Source organism: Sciurus vulgaris (assembly GCF_902686455.1).
Source record: "Sciurus vulgaris genome assembly, chromosome: 18".
NCBI lineage: Eukaryota > Metazoa > Chordata > Mammalia > Rodentia > Sciuridae > Sciurus > Sciurus vulgaris.
The window spans coordinates 22,931,388-22,957,579 of record NC_136479.1 but is presented as its reverse complement, the minus strand read 5'-3'; the positions used below and the strand labels follow the sequence as shown (position 1 = coordinate 22,957,579).

The 26,192-nt window shown below is 42.8% G+C and overlaps 1 protein-coding gene across 3 annotated transcripts; it reads left to right on the top strand.

Moving 5' to 3' along the window:
- The first annotated feature begins 232 nt into the window (after nt 1–232).
- Nucleotides 233–18,499, top strand: ZNF668 (zinc finger protein 668). 3 transcript variants are annotated; one of them, XM_079120106.1, is made up of 4 exons: nt 233–693; nt 13,850–14,045; nt 15,813–16,478; nt 17,075–18,499. In XM_079120106.1, exons 3-4 carry the CDS (start codon nt 15,829–15,831, stop codon nt 18,285–18,287), a joined length of 1,863 nt encoding a protein of 620 aa, XP_078976232.1. In that variant the 5' UTR covers nt 233–693; nt 13,850–14,045; nt 15,813–15,828; the 3' UTR covers nt 18,288–18,499. The 3 variants fall into 3 exon arrangements, with proteins under 3 accessions (XP_078976232.1, XP_078976231.1, XP_078976233.1); XM_079120105.1 differs by lacking the exon at nt 13,850–14,045; XM_079120107.1 differs by lacking the exons at nt 233–693; nt 13,850–14,045 and adding an exon at nt 14,065–15,485.
- Nucleotides 18,500–26,192: the final 7,693 nt, after the last annotated feature.

The window sequence follows — 26,192 nt, the reverse complement described above, 5'->3', positions numbered from 1 at the left end:
ACTTCCGCTTTGGGAACACTTCCTGTCCCGCCTCCAGGCTGCCTTTCTACACAAGCACACTTCCGGCCGCAGGTTCTGGCCTGGCGAGACTCTGGCTCCGCCCACGCAGGTCACAAAGCTTCATATCTTCTCACTAGCCACATTTCGGCCGGGAGCTGCAAAATCGTTCTGAAGCTTACTGAATAAGTGCGGAGAGGGGTGGGCGGGGAGGAGTTCTGCGGTCCTGGCCACAGTACTATGGTGACACTTTTCATGGGGCTCCCTGAAAGGTTCTTCCCAAAACAGATGGGGGAAGCTTCATTAAATTCACTCCTTTCTATTAAAGGAAATGTGGAGTATAAGGCGGTTTAGGTACCACGAAACTTCATCATGGCCTTTCTGTCCTCCCACCTTCTAGATCTTAGAGACACTTCCAATGACCTGGTCGATATATATAGTAGGCCTGGAGTCCACTTTATCTTCCAGAGACCCCTTGCAAGAAGTTTCCGCCACTATAGGCTGGAGGTGCTTGCGTAAACTTTTCCTTCTCCTAGCGGGGAAAGCTCCCTTCCACTTCCGCTCTTTGGCCTGCTGGCCCCGCCTCCCCTGCCCCCCCGCTGGGTCCTAGCGCCTTCCTCTTTCTGGTCGTGTTCTGGGCTCTGTTGGTGCGAGGAGCCGAAGCTGATGCCACGGAGCCAGCTCAAGTCGGATCAGGTAGGAGACTCCGGCGGGAAGTCGCAAAGACCCCGGGAAGCCCCAGCACGAATGCAGTCAAAGCTGGCTTCAGTTTTTCTGTGGGCGCTGGAGGACTGGGTTGGCCCGACTCGAGCAGCGCGGGCGGGGCGGGCGGCAAGCGGCCCCAGGCGGCCTCCGGGCCCAGCGGGTCCTAGAACCCGCCGGCTGTCCCCGCGGGCCGGCTACTACGGACGCCTAGGCTCTGCCAACGCGACTGCCGGCCTTGTGCGGTGTGGGCCCAGGGGTCCTAGCGCCCGCCATGTTGAGGGGGCTTTTGTCTTAACTGCGCGGCCCGCCAAGTAAGGTCCCTGGCGCCTGTGGCCCCCCTCCCCGGCGGAGGCCCTGACTGCCCCTCCCGCGGTCCTAAAGAACGCCATCTTGCAGGGCTTTGTCCCGCTTTTGGCCCTCCTCCCATTCATTTGTTCATTCCTTCATTCTTCGTTCGCTTTTTCTTATCACGTTCGCCAAGGCTACGTTTTCCTAGGGTTCATTGTGAAACGAGTCAGCCCAAGGTCCTGCCCTGCGGGAACTGCCTATCTGGTGAGGGCATCAACACACACGATTATAGAGATTGAGGACCACAAGGTTTCTGCATCTCTTGGTCACTCCTCAGAGCCTCGAGTATGCCCTAATGCCCTTATACTTAAGCGGACCCATTTTAGCAATGAGGAGATAGGCTGAGAGCGCTGTGGATCTCTTACCTCTACTGTCCATTAGGTATTTTGGGGAGCACTGGAGGAGTATTTGAGTGATGCAAATGAGTTTTCCCTTGGGAGAAAGGGAGCATGGGCTTGGCAGAGGGAATTGCATATGGAAGGGCGAAGTTTGAGAACAATTGTGGCTGGAGCTTAGGTCGCTGACCCGAGGGGATCACTACCACTGAAACTGAGACTGGAAAAGTAGATTAGGATCAGGTTGTGAAGTTACCAGGTTTTAGGCCTAACTGTGATTCACACTCACCTCTTCTCAGTTCCATTAGCTCACCAAATCTTTCCTGGCCTGTGAAGTTTATGTGATTATTTTCTTACAGATGGGGAGACTTAAGTGCCTCCTTTTTCACCTCATTCCTGCTTCTAAAATAAGCTTTTGGGGGAATTGAAACTCTGCATATCTTGTGATTATAGGTAACAGACCGACATGAGTGTTGGGAAAATGAGGTTAAGAGATAATTCAGTAGACTGGGCCCACTGTGCTGACCCCCACATGCTTGCTTTTATTTTGATTGATTGATTGATTGATTGTACTCGGGATTGAACTCAGGGACACTCTACCACTGAGCCACATCCCCAGCCCTATTTTGTGTTTTATTTAGAGTCAGGGTCTCACTAAGTTTCTGAGACTGGCTTTGAACTGGTGATCCTCCTACTTCAGCCTCCCTAACCGCTGGGATCACAGACCTGCATGCTTACTTTAAAAACAAACAAACAAAAAGAACCAGTTTACTTGCGGCCCTGCCTAACTTAAGTCAATAGGATGCGCTGCGTTTTCAGCAAATAGCCCATTACCTGCAGAAGAAATACATGTCCAGAAAGGGTGATAAGAACAACACAAGTTACCCTGAAGTCCCTGAAGGGACATTTATGACCTTTATACCAACCAAAGATTCTAGGACATAAAGAGACAGGATTTCACAGGTTTTGACTCCTTCCTAGTCATTCGAACCTTCCTTATCACATCAAAAGGGAGTAAGACTTCCTAAGGTGGACTTCTCTGCATCTTCCCAATTTCAGAGGCGGTCCCTTTAAAAGCCCCAGGTTCTGTGAAAAATATGCTTTCCTGTCCAGAGAGTTCAGGTCACTCCATGGACGCACTGTACACTTGTCGCTCTGATTTCATTTTCCAAAATAAACTGCTCGTTTGTCTGTATGACCCACTCGAAACCTACCTGTGAGTTTGTAAAGAACCAGCTGTCTTTAGGACCCAACGCCTGCCTTAAGGCCCTGCAAGCCGCTTTTTGGCTGAAGCTCAACTCAAGGCAGCAGCAGGTCCCATGCTACAACGTTCATTTGTGTCTTTGCCCAATTACTTTACAAATTAACTCCTATTATTTTTTCTGGTTACTTTTTCAGATCTGCCTTTTCTAAACCTTACTCTACAACTTAGTTTCTTGGTGTTTGAAGGACATATCTCGAGATATTAAAAATTTCTGGTCAGAGCACATTGTGATGAAATTGAAAAGTCTCAATTGGAATTCATTTGCCCATGGCCCTTTACAGGGTAAGAACCTGGGGCTTAAATTTTCGGTGGTTTTGGTGGACAGACCTTGTCTGCTGGCAGTTGAAATACTTCTGGCTAGGGTACTCTGACATGCCTGAAGGCTGGCAATTACAAGTCCCTGGACACCTGTGCCCTTTAGGGTAAAAAGACCACTTTCTCTTCCTTTTGCCCTCCCATCTTTGCCTCTGAACCAGCAGAACATCATGGGACCTCACTCAGGGCTCAAATTGATGGGAACTCTAATTCACATTAAAGATAAAAAGCATTTCCCATCTCTTTGGATTAAAGTGCTTCAGTCTGAAACTCCTGTTCTTACACACATTACAGGATTACCTGTAGGTTTCTTTGGTGCCTGATATCTGTTCATCCTAGGCCCATCTCATTTGTGCCACTGGGACTTAAGTGGTTCTTTCTTTTTTATACTCTGGGATTCTGCTCTCTCAATAAGTTTAATGATGCCAGAGATTAAAAAAAAAAAAAAGATAGGCTGACAGATCAGCTACACCAAAACTCTGGGTCTTTTCAGGGATGTTCCCAAAGACACTTTAGATATTGCTTTGGGGACAATATAAACATTGCCCAAAGTGTAGGGAGGTCAGATTCAAAATTTCAAGTCACCAAGCAAGCCAGCATCAGGCCCAGGAATGGAGACTGTCAAGGGACACTGACTTCTTGCAGATATTCTCTTCTATCCAGATGTAAAACATGGACAAAAGAGAAGGAAAATAGGGAAAATTCCTATCTCTTTTTCTCAAAAGCCTTTTCCCAAGATCTACCCTCTCCCTAATCTCATAGGCTCTCATACTCTATAAATACCTGGTTTAACTCTGATCTGATCCAAAAGTGCACGCTTGGTGATCCTTGGGGGGTGGGTGATGGGTAGGTGAAAGGCAGGCGATGGACAGGCAAGGGACAGGCAAGAGGCAGGCAAATGGTGGATGTTAGGCACCAGACAGTGAACAATCAAGAAACAGATATCTTCTGCTTGAAACCCGAGTTATGGAGCGACAAGGAATGCAGCCTCCCTCTAATCCACCGTCTTGGATCTCCCTCTCTGTTCTGTGTTTTTGTTTGTTTATTTTTGACACTGGGGATTGGACCCAGGGATGCTTTACCACTGACTTATATCCCCAGACATTTTTTTGGCGGGGAGGGGGGAAAGGGTCTGATCAAGTTGCAGAGGTTAGCCTTGAGCTTGTGATCCTCCTGTCTCACCCTCCTGATCTATGTGGTTCTTTTATTAGAGTAATAATAGCAATTTCATTTTAGGGAGAAATAAAAAAAACCTGCTTTTTTGAGCTGTTTTTTCTGGCAAATTTTTCTTTGGTTCTCTACACCTAAATTAATATAATTTTGTTCTAACTGAAGTTTTTGGGTTTTTTTCCTGTGTCCATCAGTTTTTTTCCCCTGCTATCTTTATTCAGAGGCCATTTATTCAAAGGTTAACTCTCAAATTTAATGGAAACTGAAAGAAAAGAGATCTTCCCCCCCTTAGAGGGCCCTATGGAGAGAAATAAACAGTGGTGATGATCAGAATGAATCTGCCCCCTGGAGGACAAGTGGCCACCTGAACCTTTGATTTCAGTGTCCACAGTGACTGACAGACTGCTCCAAACATCCCCAGATGTACAGACCCTCCCCATGTCTGAGTCATACTGTAAAATCTGTGACAGGCTCTATTCTAATTCTAAAGATTAAATCTGACACTGTAATGAGCATCTGTAGCTCTTTTGTCCCCTACCTGTGGGGATCTAATACCTGGTATAAAGCTATAAACTCTGTTTTCTGTCTATTTTTATGCATATTTGTGTGCACAAATAGTGTATTGTATGTGGTATCTATATATTGTTTACCACAACTACCTCATGAATAAATGAGTACTCATAAGTTAGGAGAATGAATCCAGATACCTTCTAGTTCATTTGACTTAAATCTTTTAAAAAAAAAAAAGTTATTTTAAATTGATTAAAAAGATAAAAGTAAAGGTGTTTTTAAAATTACTAACCCATGCATTTTTCTCAGTGGCCAACCAAGTCTCTAAATATGAAATGGGTACCGTCCATTGCTTTAGGATTTTTCTGTGATAGGAAAATGACCTAAAATGTTAACTATGCTTGCCTGATGTCTTGATTTTCATGGTTCAATTAGGTCTAATATAAATGATTAAACAATTATAAGTGTATTTCTTAGAGGAGGCATCTGATTAATTTGCAAGTTAAAATACTAAAACATCAATCCCTAAAATAAATTCTTGGGTTTGGTTTTTTTTGTTGTTGCTTTGGTAGTGGGCATTGAACCCTGGGGCACTTAATCACTGAGTCACATCCTCAGCCCTTTTTTGTATTTTATTTAGAGACAGAGTCTCACTAACTTGCTGAGACTGACTTCGAACTCTCAATCCTGCCTCAGCCTCTTGAGCTGCTGGAATTACAGGCGCTCATCACCAAGCCCAGCAATTCTAGTATTCTTGGCTTCTTGGATTCTATAAAAAAATTTATATTTAGATCTATTAAGTATTGTTATGATTTTTTTTGTGTGTGTGTGTGGTGCTGGGGATCGAACCCAGGGCCTTGTGCTTGCAAGGCAAGCACTTTACCGACTGGGCTATCTCCCCAGCCCAAATTGTTTTATTTAATATACTTTTTATAAGTACAAATTGGAAATAGTGGTGACACCTATAATCCCAGCTACTTGGGAAGCAAAGGCAGGAGGATGGAAAGTTTGAGGCCATTCTGGGCAACCTAGAAAGACCCTGCCTCAAATAAAAAGGGCTAGTGATGTAGCTCAGTGGTAGAGCACCCCGGGTTCCATCTCGAGTAACACACACATACACACAAATTATAGGGATATCTTTTGGTAAGAAAAAAGAAAAGGGATATTTCTGGATGAAAAGCATTTTGTATGATAAAGTAATATTTTTTAAAGTTCAATACGGGAAAAAAAATGAAGATAGGACCAAAGTAAGGATGTAAACAAGTTGTAAAATGTCTCTAAGTTACAAAAAGTTTATAGAAGTTAAATCTTAGAAAAATTCTGTGTGGTATTAAGTTGGCTACAATTAACGTAGCTAAAATAATTTAAGGAGTTTTCTATGGTTTGGTGTTCTGATATAAAACCAGAATCTTTCTATAGTTTAAAAACCATAGGGGTTTCTTAAAACATTGATCTTCTCTTAGTTATCAAGATAATTCATTGTGTCTTTTAGGCTTTCATTACTTAGGAAAAAAATCAAGTCTTAAAGGAATTAGGGTTTGCTTAAGTAAGTCTTTTAAGTGATTGCTTCATAACTCTGGTTAAAACTCTTTATTTTAAGCCAATCCCAGAAAACCAAAGGCGGAATGTTTTCCCTGAAAGTGGAGAATGATATATTATGGAGGTGGATGGGTGGGGAGGGAGAGAAGAATGGGGGAACTTTAGATTATGTAGAAGGAAATGAGAGGGGTGGAGTATAAAAAATGGTGGAATGAGACAGGCATCATTACCCTGTGTACACGTATGATTACACGAATAGTATGAATCTACATCGTGTACAGCTGTAGAAACAAAATGATGTACCCCATTTGTGTACAATGAATCAAAATGCAGTCTGTAAAAAATTAAAAGATAAATTTAAAAATTTTTAAAAACCTCTTATGTTATCACATATACATTTGACACCCTAAGTATATGTGACTAGAGCCATGTGTACATCTGAGGACTAGATATGTGTATCTGAGCTTTGTCTAAATGTTATGCAAGAGTTTATGAAATTAAAGCCTTATAAATTTAATTTGTATTAAAGGAACCAGTAAGTGCTCCAGTATTAAAGGAACCAGTAAGAGCACCAGTAAGTGCTCTCTTCTGTACAATATACCTATATCTGGACCTTAAATATATTAAAGGGTAAATAAAATTTGGCATTTCTGCCCTTTGTATTTGGTCTGCTTCTGTTTGCTTTGATTGGATAATCACTATTTATTATACATAAGAGATACAGTTATGGGCTGGGGTTGTGGCTCAGTAGTTTAGTGCTTGCCTAGCATGTGTGAGGCATTGGGTTCAATCCTCTGTACCATATAAAAATAAATAAATAAAATAAAGGTATTGTGTCCATCTACAAATAAAAATATTTTTTTAAAAAAGAGATACACTGGGGCTGGGGTTGTGGCTCAGTGACAGAGCACTTGCCTAGCATGTGTGAGGCACTGGATACAATTCTCAGCACCACTTATAAATAAATGAATAAAATAAAGTTCTATCAACATCTAAAAAAAATTTTTTTTAAAGAGAGGTGTATATCAAGTAATAAATCTTTGTGGTCATTAGCATTGTTTCCTAAACTTATAAGAAGTCTAAAACTGTCCTTTGATTTTTTTTTTTTTTTTCAGTGCTGCATAGGCCTATTATTACACTTATCCTACAACATGGATTCTAATTTTTATTTAAAAGTTTAAACTAAGTTAAGGGCTAGGTTTGTAGCTCAGTGGTGGAGCACTTGCCTAGTATGGGTGAGGAACTAGGTTTGATCCTCAGCACCACATAAAAAAATAAATAAATAAAATGATTAAATTCTTTTAAAAAAAAACCTAAGTTAACATAAATACACCTCTGTAACTATGAAGCTGATTATTACTGGCATCTTTGTATATTGTGTATTCACATTCCCTAAGTGTTTAAGCCTTTTAAAATATAAAGCTTAAAAAAACATTTTACCAAGCTGGTATTCTTCAAACTAAAATTGTTTATAGCAATAGTCCTTTACAGGTTTATATAAAAATAGCAGATTTCTTTGGAGTTCTGTTTATGTTATCTAATGTTTCATAACTATATAAAAGTAACTCGTTATATGTAAAAATATAAAAATGTTATATATAAAAATTGTTACTCTACACTAAGGTTCTGTCTCTTGCACTACTCCATATTGGGATGACCCTGGTAGGCTACATTTATATATAAATATACAATTTCATATTATGTTTATATATATTTATATTTATATATATTTTACATATGTATATTAGTTGTAGATGGACATAATACCTTTATTTTATTTATTTATTTTTATGTGGTGCTGAGGATCAAACCCAGTGCCTCACATGTGCTAGGCAAGTGCTTTGCCACTGAGCCACAACCCCAGCTCAAAAGGATTTTTAACAAAAAATAAAACTTATAATGAATTTTTATATGTGATTGAATTTACAAATTATCTATGGGATTTAAAAAAAATTTTTTTTTAGTTGTTGATGGGCCTTTTTTTATTTATTTATATGTGGACCCAGTGCCTCACACATGCTAGGCTAGAGCTCCACCCCTGAGCTACAACCCCAGCCTTGTCTCTGGGTTTTATGATGCTAGGGGATTGAACCCAGGGGCTGTTTATCACTGAGCTACATCCCCAGTTCTTCTTATTTTGAGACATCATTGCTAAGTTGCTGAGGCTTGCCTCAAATATATTATATATAATACCCTTTATATATATATATATATATATATACACCCTTTAATATATTTGCAGTCCTCCTGCCTCAGTCTCTCAAGTCACTGGGATTACAGGCATGCACCACCGTGCCTGGCATCTATGGGTTTTTGTGGAGGCTAAATAGTAATCAAAGATACATTAGTGTTATTGTAAAAATTGTGTTTCTTGATCCAAAACTGTTACACAAACTAACATACAAACTAAAATATGTTTTTTTGCTGATGTTAATTTCATTTTTTTCCTCGTAAAACTTTATAACTGTTGCCTGTTAATGTTTTGCAGAAATACTACTTCTAACAGAACAACCTGAGTTAATCTGAGATAATAAGCCATCACCTACAGGACAGATAGGATAATACTGACTCCTAGTACTAAATGCTGACCTCAGTTAAATGGGAGGTTAATTGTAAAATTATAGACATTAAAATTGAAACCCATTATGCTCACTTCAAGACAGGTGAAACTGGCCTTCTGGTTGCTTAAAACCAAGACTTAAGAGACCAAAGCCAAGGAAGTAAAAAGGCTTTAAAAAATATATATATATATCTCCCATCTTTTGGCCTTTGCCCTCTAAGGTGAACCAAGACCCAGGGAACAATAGGACCCTTGTGAGCGCCCTACAACTCCAGGTGAGTCACCCAACCTGATTAGGGGAATTTCAAGAATCCTAAACAGGAAGCCAACCAGTGTATGTTCTACAAAGAGGAGTGGCATTGGAGAGGAAAATACCCTTAAATTCTTCCAAGGGAAGCCACTGTGGTCAGCAGGATCCTGACCCATCCTGGCTCAACTGATAGAGGAAAGAAGTAAAGGGGCCAAGAGGCTTCTCACAAGTTCCCAAAAGTAACTTCTGAAAAGTCTCAGCTGACCTAAGTAGTTTAAAAAAAAAAATTAATTTTTGACCAATATAGGAGTCACCTACTTGGTTTAAACACTCATCAGGAAAGTATAACCAAAGCACAGTCATATACTGCTGCTTTAAAGAAGATGACAAACTTGAAACTTGAGATGTGCACTTATGTCAACCATATCAAAAATAAGTAAAGCTGGCAGGTCATAAAAAAAGGGTTCTCATTGCAGGAGTGCCTGAGACTGTCAGAATCACAAGTTTGTCCTGAGTCAATTTGAGTTTATTCTCATAGACTTGCCAATATTCATAACCTCTTGCAAAGGTGGACTCATTGATATATTCTTGACAACTCTGCTAATAACCCCAGAAACTTTTTTTTTTTAATGGAGTTGGGGATTGAACCCATGGCCTGGAGCATGCTAGGCAAGTGCTCTACCACTGAGCTATATTCCCGCCTGTAACTCCAGAAACATTAAATGACATCAACTCACAAGTTAGTGCAGTGTCAGACCCTACCTTATGCTTATGAACTACTGCTTGTAGTTTTCAGAGACTAAGTGATAAAAAAAAAAAAAAAAAACTACTGATTACTTTTATGCTATTTGTTTGCAGAAAAACAATGCTTTTCTGTCTTATTTATTATTGTGTTAGCATGATCCCTGCCTTCTGTGTCTTGTCTGGTTACCCACCAGCTGCCACTGTAAAATCTCAGGACCATCCTGATGCTAATTACCCTTAAGTGCAAAAGCATTTTATCTGCCCTCTTATCGTGGCTTAAGTCAATAGGATATGCTACATTCTCAGCAAACTACCTGTTATCTGCAGAAGAAATACAGGTCCAGAAAGGCTCGTCCCTGCAGATAAGAAGACACAAATTACCCTGAAAGGGGGACTTCTATGACTTTTATACCAACCAAAGATTTCAGAACTCAAAAAGATAAGGATTTTGGCTCCTTCCTTGGCTCTAGAAGATTCCTTATCACATCAGAAGGGAGCAAGACTTCCTAGGTCCAACGTCTGAATCTTCCTGATTTTGGAGTGGGAAGAGTTTCCAAATTCAACTAGTTTTAAATCCTTTAAAACTCCCTGACCCTGTGAAAAGTATACCACCCTCTCAGGAGATAGTTGCCAGAATGGTAATCCTTATCTCTGTTATTTCATTTTCCCAAATAAACTTCTGCTTGTTACTCTGAGACCAGCTTGAAATCCTTCCTGTGGGTTTGCAAAAAATTGGCAGTCTTTAGGATCCAGTGCTCACCTCATGGTTCCACAGCTGCTTTTCAGAACAGCTACTGGAGTGGGCCGGTCCCACACTACAACAGTGACACCAAAGAATTTCATTCCCTTCTAGGCTAGTAGTGAAGCAAAGGCAGAGCTGTGTCACAACAGTGAACCTACTTTGGAATACTGGGGTGATAGTTGGACCTGATGGACTTGAAAAGGAGAAAAAATTCAATTAATAAATAACTATTAGTGATTTGCAGACTCATACTATGGAGAAGGCAGAGGCTATAGACCTGGGTTTGAAGTCCATCTGAAGTGGATTCATTATGTTTGCTTTGGGTCACCAGATAGTTCTGTGCATAGAGAAAGCAAATTTATCAGATTTCCTGGCTCTTCACCAGCCCAGATTCCCATGCTAGAGGCAGAGAATTAACAATCAAATCATAAAGTATAATGCTAGGAAAAAGTGTATGCTAGTAAAGCAATAGTCAGGAGACAGAGAAGCAAAAGTTTGGGAGTCTGGCCACCTGACTTTTAATATTGGTTGTGTCTATGACTCGTTGCTTTGCTTCTTTCTGGTGTCACTTCCTCTAAGTACAGTAATCTTATTGGACCAGGACCCTACCCTTTTGATCTCATTTAACTTTAAATACTTCCAGAAAAGCCCTGTCTTCAAATACAGTCACAATGAGGGTTGGGGCTTCAGTAATATGAATTTTGGGAGAACACATTCAGTTCATAACAAACTTCCAAGCCCTTGTGAGATTAGTTTGAGCAGAATGCAGAAAATACTTAGAACAATATTTGGCCCATAGTAAACTTACAGAGAACAGTGCAGTGGTTCATACTTATAATCCCAGTGACTTGGGAGGCTGAGGCAGGAGGATTACAAGTTTGAGGCCAGCTTCAGCAACTTAGACCCTGTTTCAGAAAAGGGCTTGGGATGTAGCTCAATGCTAAAGCACCTCAGGGTTCAATCCCCAGTACCAGAAAATAAATTAACTTCTAAGGAGTGTTTCAGGTGACAAAAAAAAAAAAAAATTAAAGAGGGAATGGGCACTGATTAGCAGGGGTGCAGAGAGCCTTAAGAAAGTAGTCATTGGGCTGGGGTTGTATGTAGCTCAGTGGTAGAGCACTTACCTAACGTGTGAGGCACTGGGTCCGATTTTCAGCACCACATATAAATAAAATAAACGTCCATCAACAACTAAAAATTAAAAAAAAAAGAAAGTAGTCATAACCAGGCATGATGGCACATGTCTATAATCCCAGCAACTCAGGAGGCTGTGATAGGAGGAATGCAAGTTAAAGGCAACCTCAGCAATTTAGCAACTCAGTGAAACTGTTTCAAAAAAAAAAAAAAAAAGAACTGGGGATGTGACTCAGTGGTTGTAGCATCCCTGGACTCAATCCCTAATACCAAAAAAGAAAGGTGGTCAAGAAAGGCTTATTTGAGGGGCTGGGGTTGTGGCTCAGTGGTAGAGCGCTTGCCTGGCATGTGTGAGATACTGGGTTCGATTCTCAGCACCACATATAAATAAATAAATAAATAATAAAGGCTCATCAACAACTTAAAACATTAAAAAAAAAAAAAGAAAAAAAGAAAGGCTTATTTGAAGAAGCAGCAGGGTGTCAAGACCTAGAGGAAATCCAAGAGAGAGTTACATAACAATCTTGGGGAAATAGTGGGCCTCACTGAGGGAGCAGCTAGTGCAAACGACCACAGGTGGAAAGGAGTCCAACTCTGAGATGAAGAAATGGGGAGAGGAGTTGGAGGTAGGATAGGCAGAAGTTAGATGAATCAGGGCTTATTGACTGTGGGAAAATACTGGTTTTTGTTCTGGGAACAGGGTCATCGTATGACTGTAAAAAACTTGAGGGAATAAAAACTGGTAGCAAAAGAGCCCACCCCAGGGCCCTGAAGACTTGAGTTTGAATCTGGGCTCCTTGACTAGATGAGAATCCTTGTGAACACTTTTTTGCTTGTGGGTAATGAGTTTCCATGACTGTTTTCAGAGGTATAGTAAAAATGCTTCACTCCTGGAAACATGTAAAGACTTAAGGATGTGTGCTACAGATTCCTTTGTCCCACCCCAAGCTCCCTAGGTGATTATTCTGATGCAGGGTGTGTTAGGTTTTTATTGCTGTTATTAGTATACCAGAACAACTTAGAGGAGGAAAAGTTTATTTTGGCTCATGGTTTCAGAGGTTCAGTCCATCACTCTGGGCCCTAGGTGAGGCAGAACATCATGGCAGACGATAGCTGCTTAGATCGTTACAGCCAAGAAGGAGAGAGAAAGCAGGGAAGGGGCTGCAAGGAAGAGAACCCTTTCCAGGGTACACGCCCCAGTGATCCACCTCCTCTAGCCTTACCCTGCTAACCTATGGTTACCACCCAGTTAGCCCATGCAGTCTAGGATGGACTGATTAGCTCCCATAATCTGATCGTTGCACCTCTGAATACTCTTGCATTAATTAGCACAAGAGCTTTGGAGAACACCTCATATCCAAACCATAACAGGGGTTTTGTAGACTTCACTTGGAGAAACATCACCCTAGGGAGTGATAGGTGGAAGAGTCCTCAGTAAACAGGAAAGTGAGAATTTAATGGTGGGTTTTTGACAAGCCTAACCTACCTGGCTCTCCACTTTTCGTGTAGTTGAGTACCTGCTGGGATCAAGCAGGCACTTCTTTACTATTTCCTTTGGGAAGTGCCTTAGGTGGGATTTACCCCTCCAGCAATGTGGTCTTTGTTTCACAGAAAGACTCAGGTAGAGTTGGCATGGACCAGAATAGGGACCAGAGCTAAGAACCAGTAGGCTGAATACTCTGACAAAACAGGTGCTGGCTGTGGTCTCAAGGCAGTTCTGTCAGGATAAGAGAAGACCTAGGTACAATCTGAGCTCAGGGTTCTGGTCCCTGTGGGGCTGACCCAGGCAGCAGAAAGTCTGGGAGGTCCCAGATCACCTGAGCAAGAATCCAACAATTTAAAACAAGTTAAATACCTGGATTCAAGTCCATGCTGCTTGAGTTACTAGCTGTGTGACTATGGGCAAGTTACTTCACTCTTGGAACCTCCAGTTTATTCATCTATAAAATGGGGACAGTATTCCCTATCTCAGGAAGCAATGAGAGAATCAAATAAGGTAACATTCTTAGCAAAGTGTCTAGCTCTGAGAAGACTCTTGAATAACTGAGGGGAGTAATTTTTTTTTTTTTTTTTTTTTTTTTTTTTTGCGGTGCTGGGGTTGAACCCAGGGCCTTGTGCTTGCAAGGCAAGCACTCTACCAACTGAGCTATATCCCCAGCCCTGGGGAGTAATTCTTGTCTCATCCAGTCCTCACCAAACCCCATGAGGTAAGTAGTATTTTTACCTCCACTTTCAGTTGAGGAAACTGAGGTTTTAGGACATGCAGTAAACCACATAAAGTTGCAACAGTGATGGAAGTGATGGAGGCAAGATTTGAAGCTGGGCATTCTGGCTTCAGAGGTCATACACTAAGCCACAATGCTGTATTGTTTCTCTGGACCTCAGTTCCTTTATCTGTGAAAAGAACTTTTCTCATGGTGTTGACATGAAGGGTAAGTGAGTTAATGCATGTAAACTGAGCTTAGATTAGTGCCTGGAATTTGGCAAGTGCTTAGTAAATGTGCAAGCACTGTACCACTGTGCTATACCCCCAATCTGCTATCATTTTTTGTAAGGGTGAAACTTTAATCAGGCAGACTCTTCAGAGATGACCTGATAGGAATAGTGAGTGCCTCATCCAGAGATGAGGAGGAATCCCCTGGAAACTAGGAGGAATTCAAGCCCTTTAGCTCACCTTCAAGCCTTGGAATTTAAGGAGAAAAGTGAAATAACCAAGCTTAGAGTTACTGGGGCCAAAGGGGAAGTGCAGAAAGAACCTGGGGAAGCAGGGCTCAAGTGAAGGATTGGTATGATTTGGAACAACCAGGGAAGGTCTGGGAACTTGCATGGTATGGAAGCCATGGGAATTTCTTCAGTGGGGCACAGGGAGCATCACACAATGCTTGAGGGAGAAGACTGGCTGCACGGGGTGAGGGGCAGGACAGTGAGCGGGACTGAGGCAGTGTCTACAGAGAGACGCCTTCCCTGGAGTAAGGGTCCCTGAGCGTCTATTGATATTTCTCCCAGCACACTCTTGGATCAGCTCCAACCTCCTAAATCCCAATGTCATAACTTAGAAGCTTCTGAGGTGTACAGCAGAGTAGGAAACGGGCCTATTAACAAGCCCTAATGTCACTGAGATCTCATAGTAAGTTATCCACAGAGCAGAAGTAAAGCCTAGCCCTTCTAGCCTTGGCACACCTGGCCCTCCCTTCTGGGCCTACTCCCCCAGCTGCAGCTGCTGAGCTCTCCTTAAGTGGATCTATTATAATCCTCTTCGCTTCATCCTCCTGGGAGGATGAGCTGGTGTTAAGACTAATGCAGCTGTTAATCCTATTTCCTCCTTGCAACCATGATCCCCGGAGCAGCTGGATAGATGGTATCTGAGCTCAGGACCAGAAAGTTAAGGACCCCAGCAAGACCTTTTGTTCCATGAGGCCTTACTAGATCAGATATAATTCAGAAATGTTTCTGACTACTAGCAGTAGCTCAGGTTGCCTTGAGAGAGAAAGAGATCCCCATTACCAGAGTTAGGAGAAGAGGAGCCCAACAGGGATTCCAGAGCAGAGGGTGGACCAGGATTCCTGTCTGGGGTGGAGTCCCTTGCAGCTGTACAAGGCCAGAATTATCTGAACAGTTGCTTCTCTGAGAGTTAACTGACCAGAATGGGAAGACAACACACATTTGGGGAACTATCACTTCCAGACAGTGTCAACCACCACATTTAGCTCCTCCTCCTGGGCCCAGTACTGCCTTCCCTGGGCCTTTGGAGACCTTTTAACCAGGCCTGGTTACCCTCTGCAGCCTTGGACAGGACTCCGTATCCTGGCACAGCCCTAGGACACTGGGCTGAGGAAAGAAGGCGGTGAGATAGATGGAATATATACATTCTGGTAATGCCACAGGGTTTGGAAAAGCCCAGAGGTTAGGAAGTGAAGCATAGGTGTACCTTTTGTGACCCCAGCCCTTCTCTGAGCCCCTTGGAGGTGGTTACCTGGTTCATTCATATCCTTAATGAGCAGATCACAGAGCAAACAGACTATCAGAGTTAGGAATGGTTGACAGGGAGGATATGGGAGCCCCATGGTTTGGGCTGAGCAATCAGTGGGAACTGCAGGTAAGTTAGGGTTCCCTCTGAAGCCTTGAGAGGGCTTTGCTGAGGGAGACCTTGAGGAATGCAGAGGAAATGTGGCTCTGGTCTAACCTTGCTTCTCTTGCAGAGAAGCCCTGCCTGCCATGGAGGTGGAGGCTGTGGAAGCCCGGTCCCCAGCCCCAGGCTACAAGCGCTCTGGCCGCCGCTATAAGTGCCTGTCCTGTACCAAGACATTTCCAAATGCTCCCAGGGCAGCTCGCCATGCTGCCACACATGCGCCTGCAGACTGCACAGAGGAAGTGGCTGAGGTGGTGAAGCCAAAGCCAGAGACAGAACCCAAGGCAGAAGAAACCAGTGGGGACAAGGTATCAGGTTCAGCGGCTAAACCTCGGCCCTATGCGTGCCCGCTGTGCCCCAAGGCCTACAAGACCGCACCAGAGCTGCGCAGCCACAGTCGCAGCCACACGGGAGAGAAGCCTTTCCCATGCCCAGAGTGTGGCCGCCGTTTCATGCAGCCCGTGTGTCTGCGTGTGCACCTCGCCTCTCATGCTGGAGAGCTGCCCTTCCGATGCGCACACTGCCCCAAGGCTTATGGAGCTCTGTCCAAACTCAAGATCCACCAGCGCGGTCATACCGGAGAGCGGCCCTATGCCTGCGCTGACTGCGGCAAGAGTTTCGCGGATCCTTCTGTGTTCCGCAAGCACCGGCGCACTCACGCAGGCCTACGACCTTATGGCTGTGAGCGCTGCGGCAAGGCCTATGCCGAGCTCAAGGACCTACGCAACCATGAGCGGTGAGGGCTTTGTCCAGAGGGTGGGAAAACCATTGCCACTGCTGTAACCAGTGGGGCCTGGGGTCGAGTCTCAACAAAATGAGCCAATGGATGGTGGGTGCTGGGCACGTGGGAGAAGTTGGTATCCCTGGTTGGACAGGGGCGGGTTTGGGGGACAGGCAGACCACCTCGAAATGGAGCCCTGAGGGAGGGTGGTATTGGATTGGCCTAGGATGTAGGACAGCTGGGTTTGACGTTGGGCCTCCCAGAGGGTGTTCGGTGGGTCCCAGGTGGGATAGGGCCTGGTCTGCCTAGTTCTTTGGTGTGCAGAGCCTTACCTGAAAGTTTCTTTCTGGGGTGCAGCCCTTTGTAACAGAGGAAGTGGCCCAGGTGAAGCCAAAACCAGAGACAGAACCCAAGGCAGAGGAAGCCAGTGGGGACAAGGTATCAGGTTTCCGTGGCTAAACCTTGGCCCTATGTGTGCTCGCTGTGCCCCAAGGCCTACAAGACCACACCAGAGCTGCCCCTCAGTTACAATTGAGAGAGAGAGAGAGAGAAGGACTCGGTCATCTTCCTGAGTCTGTCACCTTCATGCCTGATCTTCCATACTCCCGCAGGTCCCACACCGGTGAGCGCCCCTTCCTCTGCTCTGAGTGCGGAAAAAGCTTCTCTCGCTCCTCTTCTCTCACCTGCCACCAGCGTATTCACGCGGCACAAAAGCCCTATCGCTGCCCGGCCTGTGGCAAGGGCTTCACACAGCTCAGCTCCTACCAGAGCCATGAGCGCACTCATTCTGGCGAGAAGCCCTTCCTGTGCCCACGCTGCGGCCGCATGTTCTCTGATCCCTCGAGCTTCCGGCGCCACCAGCGGGCTCACGAGGGTGTGAAGCCTTACCGCTGCGAGAAGTGTGGCAAGGACTTCCGGCAGCCGGCAGACCTGGCCATGCACCGGCGGGTGCACACAGGCGATCGGCCCTTCAAGTGCCTGCAATGTGACAAGACATTTGTGGCTTCTTGGGACCTCAAGCGGCACGCCTTGGTGCACTCTGGCCAGCGGCCCTTCCGCTGTGAGGAGTGTGGGCGAGCCTTTGCTGAGCGTGCCAGTCTCACCAAGCACAGCCGTGTGCACTCTGGTGAGCGCCCTTTCCACTGTAACGCCTGTGGAAAATCATTTGTGGTGTCATCAAGCCTCAGGAAGCATGAGCGGACCCATCGAAGCAGTGAGGCCTCCGGGCCTACCCCTCAACAGGAGCTGGTAGTAGGACTGGCGCTCCCTGTTGGCGTTGCTAGTGAAGGCTCTGCCGCCCCAGTAGCAGGTACAGGGCTAGGGGACCCTCCAGCAGGACTGCTAGGGCTGCCCCCAGAGTCAGGTGGTGTGATGGCCACGCAGTGGCAAGTGGTCGGCATGACCGTGGAGCATGTGGAGTGCCGGGATGCTGGTGTTGGAGAGGCTCCCAGTTCCTTGGGAGGAACAGGAGAGGTGGGAGGTGAGGAAGCTGACGAGAAGCCACCACAGTTTGTGTGTCGAGAGTGCAAGGAGACCTTCACCACCCTGACATTGCTACGAAGGCATGAGCGCACACACCCGGAACTCCGGCCCTTCCCTTGTACCCAGTGTGGCAAGAGCTTCTCAGACAGGGCAGGGCTGCGCAAGCACAGTCGCACCCACAGCTCTGTGCGCCCCTATGCCTGCCCCCACTGTCCCAAGGCTTTCTTGAGTGCCAGTGACCTACGGAAGCATGAACGCACCCACCCTGTGCCCATGGGAACCCCCACACCCCTGGAGCCCCTTGTGGCTTTGCTAGGAATGCCTGAAGAGGGGCCAGCCTGAAACTAGTGGTTCTCTCTATCACATTCTTTGGAGTCCTGCCCTGACAGGGTCCCTCCTGAACCGCTTTGCTCCCAGCTCACTCTATAGACTCCAGATCCCTGCCCCTAGGCAACTAGCTCACCTGTTACCTAAGACAGCTGGGGATAGTGGAGCCTGGCAGCAGCTGTGGCGGGATTCTCTCTGAGCAACACTCATTAAAGCATTCACTTTCACACTGGGTTGTCTTCTGTGTTCTGGTTGGGGGTGAGTGGGTTGCGATTTTGGACACCAGATAAGATCCAGTGATGAAGCCTGTTTGGACAGATCAGAAACTAGAAGGATCTTTGGATGCATCATATTTCAAAGTATGTTTGGGGATGTGTTATGACAAAGGATTCCATAGCCAAGTACATACAGGAAATTCCGTATGCCTTTCTTGGGAATTCTTGGTGATTAAAAGTTGTATTAAATTTGTGTATGTGAGAGGGTGCTAGGGACTGAGCCCAGGGGGACTCTACCATTAAGATGCATCACCACCTTTTTTTTTTTTTTTCTAAATTGCTGAGGCTGGCCTTGAACTTGAGATTCTCCTGCTTCAGCCTCCCAAGCCACTAGGATTACAGGCATGTGCCCCCCTAACCAGCTGATTAAAAGTTTTATTAAAGGCATTAAATATTGCAATGAGTAAATCTATTTAGCTTTGTTTGGCCCATACTTATGACCATGAAAACCTTTTACTGAGTAGTTCTCTTATCCTTTTATAGATAATAAACTGAGGCAAAATTTTATGTTAGAAAATACACTCGGAGGAAAAAACGGTTTCCATTGACAACAAACATATAAACTACAAAAGAATAAATCTCACAAGAAATGTGTAAAACCTATATGAAGAAAATGTATCATCTGCCTAAAGGACAAAATCTAAGTAAATGGGGACATACTCTACCTGAATGAAAAAAGTCATTATTAAAAGATGTTGTCCATAATTTAATCCTTGAATTCACTGCCATCCTAAGAACTGTTTTAACAAAACTTGAAAATTCACAGCTCATATGCAATGCTTTTTGCTTGTGTGTTTGAGTCTCAACTCAGGGCCTCACACGTGCTGAGCACATGCTCTATCCCTGAGCTACGTCCCCAGCCCATGATACTTTTCTTTTTTTTGAAGGTAGAGGTGGTATATTTGACATACTAGATAATCAAACACCAAAGCACTGGAGTAAAAATAGGATATTACTGGCACAAAATCAATAAATGGAGTGAGAAAGCAGGTTCAGAAATAGCTCTGAATATTTCTGTGAATTTAGATTATGATCAATGTAATTGAACCAGTGTAGGAAAAGTGACTGATAAATAGCTTTCCTTGAAAGATATAACCAATGTGAGCCTGGGCTCAATCCCTAATCCCTAGCACCGTGAAAGATAAGAAAGGGGGGAAAAAATGGCACACAGATACCATATGTGCTAATCAACAGATAACCTTGGGTACCCACAATGAAGGATGGCGTGGGTCCATTGAATGTTTAGGAAAGATCCACAGTTCTTTCTGAGCCCAGTCCCTTCTCTGACACTCTAGGTATTCTATATCCTAGTCCAAGCTCTGAGGTTAAGAATTATTTTAATAGCCTTATTAAGATATAATTCACATACAATAAAAATTAACCCATTTAAAGCATTTAGCTGCTTTTCACTTTATTCAGTGTCAGACAACCATCACGATCTAATTCTAGAATATTTTTATCCCCCTAAAACAAACTATACCCACTAGCTATCATTCCTTATTCCTCTATGCCACAACTCCTAAGCCCTAATCGATCATTGATCCATCTTCTATTAATTTGCCTATTCTGGACATTTCAAGTAAATGGTTTTTTGTGATTGACCTTTCCTTATGGTTTCAAGGTCCATTCATTTTGTAGTTTGTATCACTACCTTATTCTTTTTGTCAAATAATATTTCATTGTATGAATATATCACATTGTTTATCCATTTATTGGTTGATGGACTTCGGGGTTATTTCCATTTTTGGCCATTGTGACTCATGCTGCTATGAACATTCACATACATTTCTGTGTAGACATGTTTTCAGTTCTTTTGTATATACCTAAGAGTGGAATTGCTGGGTCATATGGTAACTCTATTTTAACTTTTCCAAACTGGTCATTCTAGTTTACATTCCCACTAACAGGGTTTGAGTGTTCCAATTTCTCTACATTTTCATTACAATTGTTCTTATCTTTTTTATTATAGTTATTCTACTGCGTGTGAATTTCAGGGTTTTGTGTTTCCCTGATTGCATGTGATGTTGAGCTTATGTATTTATTGGCCATTTGGAGAAATGTCTATTCAAGTCTAGCCTATTTTTAATTTTTTTTTGTCTTTTTATTGGTGAGAGGTAAGAGTTCTTTCTGTGTTCTAGATACAGATTTGTTCTGATTTGCAAAATGTTTTCCCATTGTGAGTTATTTTTTCACTTTTGTGCATGCATGTGTGTGTGTGTGTGGTATTGAGGACTGAATCCCCAGGGACATGCTACATCCCCAGCCCCCTTTTTGAGACAGAGTTGAGTTGCTGAGGCTGACCTTGAACTTGAGATCCTCCTGCATTACCTCCTGAGTTGCTGGTATTACAGGCATATGCCACCATTTAGCTGAATATTGCCATCTTAAGAATATTAAATCTGGGGCTGGGGTTGTGGCTCAGTGGTAGAGTGCTTGCCTCTACCACTCTAGCATGTGTAAGGCACTGGGTTTGATTCTCAGCATCACATATAAATAAATGAATAAAATAAAGGTCTATCAACATCTAAAAAGTATTTTTAAAAGAATGCTCTTTTTAAAAATGAATATTAAATCTTCTGACCCATGAGTTTGTTTTTTTTTTCATTTAGTTAGATCTTTAATTTCTTTTTTTTAACCTTTATTATTTTTTTAACGTGGTGCTGAGGATCGAACCCAGTGCCTCACTTGTGCAAGGCAAACACTCTGCCACTGAACTACAGCTCCAGCCCAGATCTGTAATTTCTTTCAATAGTATTTTATAGTTTTCAGTGTATGTCATATACTCCATTTGCTGATTTTATATCAAAGTATTATATTCCTTTGGTTGATATTATAAATTGCTTATTTCATTTTTGGATTATTTATTGCTAGTGATGATAAATATATTTTTGTGTACTATTCTTGTGTTCCACAATCTTGCTGAACTTGCTTATTAGGACTAATGGTTTTGTTGTGTGTGTGTATATCCCTGAAAATTTTCTGTATACAAGATCGTGTTATCTGCAAATGGATCTTCCTTTTCAACCTGTATGCCTTTTATTTCTTTATCTTGCCTAATTTTCCAGACTAAAACTTTCATATGTGTTTATGGAAGTGCTGGTAGCAGATGTCCTTGTTTTGTTCCTGATCTCAGGAGGACAGCACCTGATCTTTCACGATTAATTATGAAATTTGCTGTGAATTATTCATGATGCCTTTTGATAATTAGCAAGTTGAGGAAGTTTCCTTTTACATCTGGTGTCTTAAGCTTTTTTAAATTTTGAAAGCATTGAATTTTGTCAAATGTGTTTTGTTTTCTGTGTCTCTTGAAATGATCATATGTTTTTGTTTTTGTTTTTATGGTACTGGGATCAAAACCAGGGCCTTGCTCATGCTAGGTAAATGCTCTATCACTGAGCTACAATCCCCAACCTGTTTTTTCTTTATTTTATTAATGTCCTGTATAAATTAATTGACTGTTTGATGTTAAATCAACTTTATATTCCCAGGATAAATCCTACTTGGTCATGCTGTATAATCCTTTTTTATATATTGCTGGATTGGTTTGCTAGTATTTTGTTGATGATTTTCGTGTCTGTATTCATAAGAATATTGATCTATAGTTTTCTTGTGATGTCTTTGTCCAGTTTTGTTATCTGGATAATGTCTAGTCAGTCTAACTTCTGTACTTCACTTCTGCCCTGAATTCTTTTACATCCCCAGTTTCCTACCAGTCCTTCCCAGGTGGTGAATGCATCTGCTGTTGGTGCAATCACTTGACATGAACTCAGTCTGTACTGGGGACTGTGGTCATCTCCTTTCCACCCAAACAACTAGATAAATCGGGGCTTGCCCAAGGCCTTGGGTTTACTACCCAGCACCCCTCCCCCCAAAAAAAAGCCAGGAGCAATGGCCCCCACCTATAATCCCAGTTACACAGGAGGCTGAGGTATGAGAACCACAGGTTCGAGACCAGCCTGGAAAACAGACCCTGTTTGAAAATAAAAAACAAAAAAAGCCTGGGGATGTATCTCAGTGGTAGATGCCCTGGGATTCAATCCCCAGTGCTGGGTGGAAAAGAAGAAAGGAAAGAGAAAGAAAAATTGGGGCTCCTCTCAGGAGAATGCTCTGGGACCAGGGCTGAGGCAGAGGTAGGGAAGGCAGCAGGCTTTATACAGGACATTCATTCTGGATTCAGCTGAGGAGATTGGGGGACCAGTTGTGGATTACTGACACACAGCCCACTCACCCACTCAACAAATTCCTCCCCCAGAGCTGACTTTCTGCAGTCTCGGCCCCGGCTCTAACCTCATCTCCCATCTACTCTTTCCACCTTTCAGGCTTCAGCCATCACAGGCTTTTGTTGATTTCTTGGTTTCTTCCCAAGTCTTGGGACCTTTGCACTTGCCATTTCCTGGAGATGGCCCTTGCTCTCAGTTTTGCCTTTGGATTAGTCCCTTTTCCTAAGAGCCATGCATGAATATCTCCTAGAACAGCTATATCTGATTTTTTTGTCAATGTTTTTTTTTTACAATACATATTACAGTTTTAGAATAGTTTAGCAAAGTATATATGTCCTATGAGCCCATGCACTGTCCTACATTTGTCCATGATGCTCTTTTCTTTCAAGTTTCAGTTCAAATGTCACTGTATTAGTTTTCCATTGCTGCATAATAAATCACTACGAATTTAGCAGCTTAAAATAATACCCATTTATTATCTCAGTTCAGTAGCCCAGAAGTCCAGGAAGACTCTACTGAGTACTCTATTTAGGTCTCACAAGGCCAAGTTAAGGTGTCGCCAGCCTGGGATCTTATCTGGAGGTTCGGTGTAGAATTCACTTCCAGGCTCATCCAAGTTATTAACCAAACTCAGTTCCAAGCCAGGCTCAGCAGCACATGCCTGTAATCCCAGTGAATCAGGAGGCTGAGGCAGGAGGACTGCAAGCTGGAGATCAGCCTCAGCAATGAAGCAAGACTCTCAGTAACTTTAAGAGACCCTCTCTCAAACAATAAAAAGACCTGGAGTTATAACTCAGTGCAATAGTGCCCCCCGGTTTAGCCCTCGATGTGAGAGAGAGAGAGAATTCAGTTCCATTTGGCTATAGGACCGAGGTCCCCATTTCTTTGTTGACTGTTAGCCATAGATTGTTTTCAGCATCCAGAAGATGTCTACATTCCTTGGCTGGGGACCCCTCCGTCTTGGTAGCCAGCAAAGGCACACCAAGTTTTTCTCCTGCTTCCAATTCCTCTGACTTACTCTGCCTTCCTCTGTTGCTAGCTGGAGAAACTTCCCTGCTTTTAAGAGCTCATGTGATACACTGGGCCCACTTGAATAATTCAAAATAATCTCCCTGTTTTAACCTAAGTTAACCTTAATTAGTAACCTCAATTACATCTGTAAAGTCCCTTTGCCATATGATGTATTATTTGGGATTAGAGCATGGAATATTCAGGACCATTAATTTACCTACCACATTTTATCCTCTAGCCCTCTAAGATTCATGTCTGTCCCACATGCAGAATACTTATCGAAGTCTCAACCTGTTACAACATCAAGTCCCAAAGTCCAAAAAATGTCTTATCAAATGTCCCAAATCTCATATAAATCAGATACAGATAAGAGTCTGGGTATAATACATCTTGGAGCATAGTTTTCCATCAGTGGACTTGTGCAATCAAGGAAAACAAGTCCTGTCAGGTCCAGTGGTGAGCACCTGTAACCCCAGCTATTTGGGAGTCTTCATTAACTTAGCTAGACTCTGACTCAAAATAAAAATTAAAAAAAAAAAAAAGGGGATGTAGCTCAGTGGTATATCACTTGCCTAGCATGTGTGAGGCACTGGGTCCAATCCCCAATACTGCAAAAAAATGAAATGGGTCCTGTGCTTCTGATATACAATGGTGGGATAGGATAATAGTTAAGAGATTGGTACAAAAGAGGAGCCAGATAGAAGGTCAGGAGTTACCAATCCAAAGCGATTTCAAAATTCACATGGGAGGGCTGGGGTTGTGGCTCAGTGGCAGAGCACTTGCCTAGCATGTGTGAGGCACTGGGTTCAATTCTCAGCACCATATATAATAATAAATAAATAATAAATAATATATAAATAATAAATAAATAATATAAAGGTCCATTGCCAACTAAAAATATTTTTTTAAAAAATCCAAATGGGAAAATTTCCACAGGTTTCCGGGACCAGAAGAAAAAAAAATTCTTACCTCACTCTCAGTTTTGCCTTTGGATTAGTCCCTTTTCCTAAGAGCCATGCATGAATATCTCCTAGAACAGCTATATCTGATTTTTTTGTCAATGTTTATTTTTTTACAATACATATTACAGTTTAGAATAGTTTAGCAAAGTATATATTTGACCTCTCCCACTAGAATATAAATTTCATGAAAGCAGAAACCTTGTCTTTATGTTCATTTTTGTTTCTCTTATCACATTCCATAATGCCTAGAACATAGGTCTTGCTCAATAAATACTTAAGAATAAATCAATGAGTAAGGGTGGTGTGGAGGGCTGAATAATGGACCCCCAAATATGTACATGTCCCAATCCCTGGAATCTGTGAATGTTACCTTCTATGGCAAAAGGGACTTTGAAGTTGTGATTAAGCCACTTAAGATGGGAAGAATGTCTTGGATTATCTATATGGGCCCTATATGTAATCACAAGGGTCCTCCTAAGAGGGACACAGAAGAGAAGTGGTGTGATACTGAATAGAAGTGCTTTCTGATGAAGGATGGGGCCACCAGCCAAGAATACAGGCAACTATTAAAAGCTGAAAAAGGCAAAGGAATGGATTCTCCATCGGAGCCAACAATAGGAACCTTTTCTGTTGACACTTTGACTTGAGCACAGTGAAACTGATTTTCAACTTCTAACCTCCAGAACTATAAGAGAATAAATTGTGTTGTTTTAAGCCATTAAGTTTGTGATAATTTGGCATGTCAGTAATAGAAAATTAATACACAATGGAATATTACTCAGCCATAAAAAATGATAAAATTATGGCATTTGCAGGCAAATGGATGAAATTGGAGAATATCATGCTAAGTGAGATAAGCCAATCTCAAAAAGCCAAAGGACGAATGATATCGCTAATAAGTGGAGGATGACACATAATGGGGGGGAGGGAAGGGTTAGTGTTAGGGTTAGGGAGGGGGGCAAGTATGGAGGAAGGAAGTACTGTATAGAGGGTAAAGAGGGGTGGGAGGGGTGGGGGGAAGGGAAAAAATAACAATGAATCAAACAACATTACTCTATGTAAATTTATGATTACACAAATGGTATGCCTTTACGCCATGTACAAACAGAGAAACAACATGTATCCCATTTGTTTACAATAAAAAAAATAAAATAAAATAAATCAAAAAAAAAAAAAGAAAATTAATACATGGGGTAACAGAGTGTTGGCTGTAGCTGCTAGTGGTCCTGCAATATTTAGTCTCCCCAACTTTCAGAGTAAGAGAACTTTTATTTTGGCAAAAAGCTGCTCGGGGTAAAGATTATATTTCCCAGCAGTCCTTTCAGCTGGATGTCACCTTGTGACTTACATTCTGTCTAATGGATTACAGCAGAAATGATCTGTAAAACTTGAGTCATGCAATTTAGGAGAAAGAGAAAGTCATCCCCTTCAAGTTCCTGCCTTCACAAAGGT